Raw genomic sequence first — 7,867 nt, forward strand, 5'->3', positions numbered from 1 at the left:
GGACCCGTCACACCCCTCTTTTTGAATTTCGTGACTGACACACACACGTGACAGAATAAGCCCGTTATTATATATCATGATCGTGATCATGATAATACATAAATATATTATCAATTGCAAACCCAAAGTTTGTTTTATACATTTTAATTTGCTCAAAGCAAAAGCTAATTTTGCTTTTATTGCGTGATATTGAAATCGCATAGCATATGCACCCAAAGAAATTTATTACTCAGTTTATTTCGTGATTGGATCTGTTTTTAGATTAGGTCTGAAACACTGCAGACTTGTGAGACGTACTTTGTGAGATTGAGTACAAATCTGTGTGATGAACGAAGGAAAGTAATGAGTGGTTTATTGCATGGATTGCTGAAGTCAAATGAGGGCAGTTGTTTCAAAACAAGTTCTGTTTTTTTTTCTCAATTTGAAATGGTATAGAGATCAAGAAATATTCGCTACAGTTTGTTTACTGCTTTCTGTGGCTGCGATGCCCGAAGAACCATAGTTGGATCAAAACGAGATGAAGCAGCTGCGCTCAAAGCGGAGCGTAGCGGTCATAATCGAGGGTGGGCCCCTGCTACTACCACTCATCGCTGCGGCTCGCGGTGGTCCCACCGCTATTACCACCGCGCCGCTTCGACCGCAGTCGCTTACGCAACCGCACTGTGCTCCATGTCGTTTTGGCTCGACTATACCTACTGCATAGAAACTGACTCATTGTTGTTTCTTTGTGCTCACCAACTGTGGTGCGTGTGAACTACTTCTAGGGAATCCCCTTCCTTATTTCAACTGTCCAACTTCCCAAACTTCCGTAGTCATCTCTATGGAGATATGCCCTTTGTTTAACTAGCGTATCTGTTTTATTTCGAATTCGACCGCAGCAAATCAGTCTGCCAATATTTAGGAAATCTGAGTTTCATGCAGTTAACTTCGTTGCAAATTTAATTTCAGCACATTGCAATTTTTCGCGTCTTGCACTCCATAGTGCTTATGCGCGCCTCTCTGCTTGTTCCGCCCATTAGAATAACGAGAACTCGGATGCATATAAAAACATCATTCTTCGGATATGCATGTCGTTATTCGTCTGAAAATCCTTCAGAAAGTCTAGCTTGTAATATTGAAAGTTTTATAAGAAAGCTAATTGTTGCGGCCTGGTGCTACCAAGAAATAATGTACAGCACTTGAAAAACTTTTGACTAATAGAGTACATTTGCAGGCATTACCAAGCAACAGCTCCTCGTTTTCCGAGAAAAAAGGGCTCGTTCTCTTTTCTTCATCATCGCCAGCAAAACTAGATAATTATTTCGAGGACATCATTTTCTTTCTTTTTAATAGCTAACATTGATGGTATTAGGTATAGGCAGTTGATATGAGGCTGGTATGCTCTGGAAAGTGAGAACTTTAAGTTCTACTAGTTATGAGAATAATTACGTAAAAAGGTAATTATGCACAATTACACATGAAATGTTTGAAAGTCGAGAAGAAGGTCAATACCTAAATTACATTATATTTCAACCCTCATGCAGTGACGTCGATCAGATTGAGGTCTGTTCGTGTGCTTCTTGTCGAGGCAGTCAAGCAACAGTCCACATGTGCGATCGTTGTCTTCCCGAAGGGACCCAATCCTGTTGAAAGATTACAAACGGAATTAGATCTAATCAGTAGGATTTGCATTATATTATATAGTATTTCCCTACTGCTTTCACTTTAGAAACTATAGCCTTAGAGACGTGATAGCTGCCTCACAAACGGGAAACCTGGCAAAAAAAGGTCTCCGCTGTGACTACGCGATCCTTACATGAGAATTGGTGTTTCAGAATTTTAGTGATCGCGTTTGGAAAAGAAATAACTCCTAAAAAATCGTAAAACAAGGATTTTGTCCTTGTTTGTCCCATCCTTCTGTGCACTCGACCCGTCCTTCTCCCCTATGGATGGACAGAGAGAGAAACAAATCATCTCGCCTCATCGTCTTGTCAGATTTTATTTGCCTTCCATATGTATGAACATGTACCTAAAAGTCATTTGCTACCGTGTCCCTTAGGGAAGTAATAAGGTTTTCATTTGGAAGTGTTTCCTAGCAATTTGTCCTCATACCAGACTCTTAAACTCTCTCCGGCACTTAGGCATGCTATCCGGGAAGATTTAAACGAAACTCCTATGCATGCAACAATGAATAGCCAAAGTTGTGTGTAGCCACTTTTTTTCATGGTTCCTTTGAGTAGATACGTCCCTATGTGGTCCATAATTGTCCTCTTCGTTTCAATAATGAGCGGAAAAAGTCATCACGGACATGGACTGACGTTAATGAATTCCCGGTGTGCGGATAAAGTCAGTTTTTCCGTTCTAGGTGAGAAACCGTGAGTGGATTGAGCTAGAATGCAGGACTAGACCCACAGAATTATTTCCGTGTTTGCACACTGAAATCCACCAAATCCAAGGGTTCTCGCAACAATATTCGGTTGTTTTTACACCCTTGCATGAGATCCCCTCTCTGAGCTCAGACTTACAGGAGAACAAAGTCTAATTAAACCGGAGATTTTGTAAGTAAAAAGCGGACAAAAACAAAAGAGACACGAGGAAGGGAGGGTGGAGTAAGATAGACATAAATTTCAGGAAAGCTTCGTTCGCGTGAATCCCAGAAGAAAGGCGAGAACGCGTAAATGGCATCAATTGGCAGTCTCAGGTGGCTTCAACCTATCATCACCACACGCATTAACCGTTTGTGACTAATAATTGACTCATACGTCGAAGAAAAAGCTCTGCTTCTTATCGCGTGCTTCTCTATTTTTCTTCTGCGGCAGAAGAATGACCTGACAATCTACGAATCCGTGAATGTGCAAACGAAATCCTTGTGTGCACTGTAAAGTGTAACCGGAATCGTAGTTGGTCGAGTCTTTCTTGCCTTTTTTCACGGCGCAGCTGTGTAAGAATTCCCTAATGAGTAAGCAGTTTTTAAATTTTATGTAGCAATTAATTAACGTGACCAGTTTAATGTGATTAATTTAATTTAATTTAATAAATCACAATAGAAATACTTTGATTTGTTGCCACACCTTACATCGTATAGGATTAGTTGACTTCTGCTTGTCTTGTGGACTTTGTAGAAGAAAAAGAACTTGCTCCAGGTCCAGCGACCGCTGTTAAAACAGCTCCTTTCGTTCGTCAAAGCTCGCGAGAGTAAGAAAAAGTTGCTGTTCCCAGTGATATTCAAGCTGTGAGGAGGACGGAGGCCACTCAAACAATCGTTGCTTCTCATCACATCAACAAAAACTTGTAAAGTGGGAGGAACGCAATTATATGATGCTGAGAGCGAATAATAAGAAGCCGTTAGAGGAATCCCCGTGAGCACTGGGAATGTTTTAAGCCAAACGGTTGGGATTTTGCCCTGTTCTTGACTCGAAGTAGCATCATCAGTTGCATAAGTTAAACTTTTACGCATTTATTCACGTCAGTGAAACACTTGTGAACCCTCCTAGCCTTCTCTCTCAGCAAATATGCACCGAAGCTACACTTTATTCCAAGTCTCAAACTTAGCCTCCCATAGAAAGGCCATAAATCAGCGGAAACACTGCTTCTTCAGAAATCCCATCGAGATATGGAAGTCCTCAAGACTGTGGGACGAAAAAATGAGTGCCCAACTCGTTGAAGCTTCCGATTCAGTGCGAAGGCGAAGCAAATGAACCAAGTTTGTTTGTGGACTGGCATAATCGAGCGGGAGGGATTGCGAATCCCACTGCGCCCATTTCTATAAGTGTTCTTGCCATTGAAAGGACCCATAGACTGCCAGCCATAATCGTTTCAGGGGGTTACTACGCGGGCCGGCGGTGCACCCTGCTAACTTCACAAAAGTTCGAGTTTAACCTACATTGTAGCCACGATGAAGTTCCTCCCGGGTAAACTGGAATAATAGTTGCTCGAATCACCTAAATCTACGTCCACTGAATAGATGGAGCTAAGACAGTGTGCAGTTAAACATACGAATGGAAGATTTGTGAAGTTAGAGTTATTTTTCTTTTGGAAATCGCATCCGGAGAAGAAAAGGTTCCAGTCCTCGTGCTTCACTGCTCATGATATTTTCTCAAAAACAAACAACAAAGAATTGCAATTACGAAACGCTGCGAGCCCTAGAGAGTAGCAGAAAGTGGGTTTTCTTTCACTGCAAGAACAATTCAAATCTCTAACCTTACGTAAAACCAAAAAATGATGACGAAAGCAATCGGATGTTTATCGAGGGAATGTGTGGCGGAGCCGAATGAATCAGCGGATGGCTTCCCCGCACCAGAGAGATCTATGATATACCCAATCTAAATGTGCATTTGAATTTCTGCCCACAGTAACCTGTGTACAGTACCCCTGGTTACATATACATTCAACTAATTAATGAATCTTCGAAAATCTTCACAGACAAATAGGCACACAAGACAGCACCAGGTGGTTGTCGAGTAGATGTGAGCGCCGCACAAAAGTGACATTTTCAGGAAAGAGTGAGTGATTTAACATTGAAGACCTAAGGTCATTACTCGTTTTTATGCTCGGCTTCAAAATGCATGCAAATATTTCAAATGATAATACAAGGTAAAATTTCTCTTCTATTTCTAATTTTTCTGTTTTTCTTCGTTTAAAAACGAAAGAGTAACCTAAGGGGATAAATCTCAGGAGGAAATGAAAGAATTTACAATGGTAAGGGAATATCGTGGTGGACAAATACGTTGCGGGAACAAAAAATGGGCGGGGCGAGTGCTAGCACGACCACGCCTCCCAGAGCCATATTAGAACGAGAATAAGCAATAGGGATACACACAGACATTGGGAGAACAGAATTTATGAAGGTGGCACCGGCACAACAACAATAAACAACACTTCCTGACGCATCTATACTGTTCTGCGAGGACAAGTACCGCGAAAATGGGCCCAAGACGACTGGAACACAGCGACCCGCAGGATCTGTGCTCAGCTCGAGGCACTTCCTAGTTTTTTGAATCTTCGTGCCTGAGTCGACGTCAACAAGCACATTCAGTGACACGATGAATGGCGATTCAATCGCTACGAGTACTACATTTCCGCTGGATTCCAAGGGAGTCGAACGAAGGCGATAAATCGACAAGAATTCTAGCCTAAAGTTATATGAGAGAATAGCAAAAATAGAGTTGAGTTTGATTTTGATTGCCCATTATTTGGAACTCTGACACTAAAAACCTACGAATGGTAGTTTTCAAAACCCAGATTTCCGAAAAAAAGGGTTTGCGGAAATCTTTGGCTGCGTCAGTTTCAGGGAACACGTTCATTAACCACGAGTATTTTCCACTTTTTCAAGTCTTTTACTTGTTGTTGCTTTGTTCAGATGCAAGAATCGAGAACGTAACTTCTCTAAGGAACTTTTTGGTCAGTTTTAAAACTCAAGCAATACTAAGAAGAAGTTGGCTAAAAATGTCTTATTTTTCCAAGAAAAAATGAACGTGCTCTTTGCTTATTATTTTACTGTCTTTGTTATGCAAAATCAGTAATCCATAGTGTCCGTACAATCAACAATCCAAGCAGCCATTTGATAAAAATTTCCTGTATATCTTAAAGGCTGCAATGCTTGTGAGCCACCTTATTAAAGAGCGGGCTTTGAGCCAAAAAAAAAGAAATTACTAGGGTGTTCTGCATTTGGTTCAACTCTGTGATGTTTAGAAAGGACCTTTTTTGCCGTTGGATCGCAGGTTCAATTCTAAATAGACACAATGAAGGTGAGCTTTGTTCGCCCGTTATTTTTTCGAATGCCGAGTGCCAAGGGAAATGTGTGGGAACTTGAATCGACTAGATTATTGCCCCGGATAACACTGACACGGCCGACACTTGGCGGATAACTGCCGTAAGAAACGAAAATTCCCCCAAAGAACAGAATAGGAACGAAGGGAGGAGGAAGCATCTGAAAAGGACAGATGGGGGTGGGGTGTTAATTTCCCTTTGTAGGAGGAATGAGTGATTCTGAAATGTTGCGGATAATCAGTTGTGTGTATTAGATTGATGCATGAGTTCCCATCACATGTTCCCACACAAGACGACAACTTCAAGTCCAGCGCACGTTCTTCTGGAAGGAAGGAACCGACGGGTTGTCCGGACAGTGAATTGTATCGTAGACGAGGTTGGTGCATATCTCCGGTCTCCAGGTCGGTTCGTTTTGAAAATTTTCACGAAATAATTAAGATGGGAAAGCCGTATAACAATTTGGCACATATTCGCATATATCAAGAGCGTGGAACTAGCAGAGGATGATTCTTTTTGCAACGGACAACGACATGGTATCCATCACTGCTTGTTCATAGGTTAGAGGTCAATCAAGCTCTTTCAAATTTCAATGAGCAAGTGAGGAGGAGAAGCCGCAAATGGTAACTTCGACTGTATAAAAAGACTATATCGCCAACTAAGAAGCAGCCGTTCCTATTCAGAGTTCGCTGCCAGCTCTGCCAAAGTAGCCTGCCCTCCTTCGACATAACGCCACTTTCAATTCGAGAACTTATTGAAACACAAAAACAGAACTCATTTATTCAGGAAAAACTGTGCTGCAGACATCGAAAATCACATGTTCGCTTTGCTTGTGACGCGCGAACTGTAGGATTTGTTTTTTGTTGGAAATCGGATGCAGATGCAGATTTTTTGTTGGAAATCGGATGCAAATTTTCTGCTTCCACATTGACTCTGAATTATCTACTTTTATTGTAACGCAGTGTATTTAAATGAATAAGAGAAGTAGAAACCAGGGGAATAAAGAAAATAGCGTTATAAGATTAAAGGATAAAGGATAAAGTTTCTGGGGTTAATCAATCCGCTTGGGATGCGCCCCCACGTTCTCTTCAATTCAGAATCGTCTGAGGTTTACGAACGTGTAGCTGGCCCCTACAATGACTTGCGGTGACCAGCCGATTTGTCAAGTCAGAGTTTTTATCCTCCCAGATAAGTCTGGCACCAACTTATCGACCCCAGAGGGGTGAAAGGCTTGGTGAGCCGTAGGGCGGATCCGAACCTCCGATCGATCGTGCAGGAAGCGGAACCTCTAACCGCTACACCACACCCGCCTTGTTATGAGACTAATCCCAAAAAAAGTCCGCGAGGTTGAGGAGTTATGCAAGCACTTTTTGCGACACATGCGCGGTAACGCTCTTTTTTTTGCGATCAATCGCACATTAAACATGTTAACCACATTACTATTCAGTTGAAATAATTGCGGAGGGGATTCCAATGGGATTTCGGCACGGTAGCGAGTCAAAAGTTGAAGGCAACGTTACGCGAAGACGTTGGGATCCATTCCATGAACGGATAGGAGGAGAAGAGTAGTTCACGACTATAATTGTTATAACACTCACTTCCGCTTAAAAAATCCGAAAAAGTGTGTGAAACAGCCTTGTATGCTCCTTTCTCGCCAACGATGCGATTTATTACGCAGTAGAAGGCGGACATCTCCGTCGTCGTCCATTGTCCGCAAGTGAACCGTTATGAACGAAATGAAAAGCAGGAACTGGCCCATCCACAAAATCTCACACGCTGGCGGTTTTATTTAAAGGTTCTCGTCGTTTTATTCCATCACCTGTATTTTGCTAGCTTTATAATACAGTTATGTCAGTTTTTAGTAGTCAACTATGAAGAAAATATTGTTATTCTTTGAGAAGTAAAAGTGATCTCAGGGAGGTTCGCATGTGTGATATCGAAGTAAAAAAAAAGCGGTGAAATGCATTCCTGTAATGAAACTGAAAATCCATGGAATGTTTAATCCTCTAATCTTCATCCTGGATCTCCCCTGCTAGATGTTTCTGCAACTAAGTCAAAAACATGTACTCTGTCCCCTCTGCAAGATGAAGAAGCTTCCAGTGAGGTCCACCACAGCATTTCT

At 41.8% G+C, this 7,867-nt stretch overlaps 1 protein-coding gene across 1 annotated transcript; it reads left to right on the forward strand.

Annotated features, from left to right (window-relative positions):
* Positions 1-6,006: 6,006 nt before the first annotated feature.
* RB195_006416 (uncharacterized protein) lies at positions 6,007-7,314 on the forward strand (the record flags this gene model as incomplete). The annotated part of the gene is made up of 2 exons (XM_064179481.1): positions 6,007-6,124; positions 7,193-7,314. The coding sequence occupies 2 exons, from the start codon at positions 6,007-6,009 to the stop codon at positions 7,312-7,314; spliced, it is 240 nt and encodes a 79-aa protein (XP_064036433.1).
* Between the last annotated feature and the right edge of the window lie 553 nt (positions 7,315-7,867).

This window comes from Necator americanus, chromosome I, assembly GCF_031761385.1.
Source record: "Necator americanus strain Aroian chromosome I, whole genome shotgun sequence".
Lineage (NCBI taxonomy): Eukaryota > Metazoa > Nematoda > Chromadorea > Rhabditida > Ancylostomatidae > Necator > Necator americanus.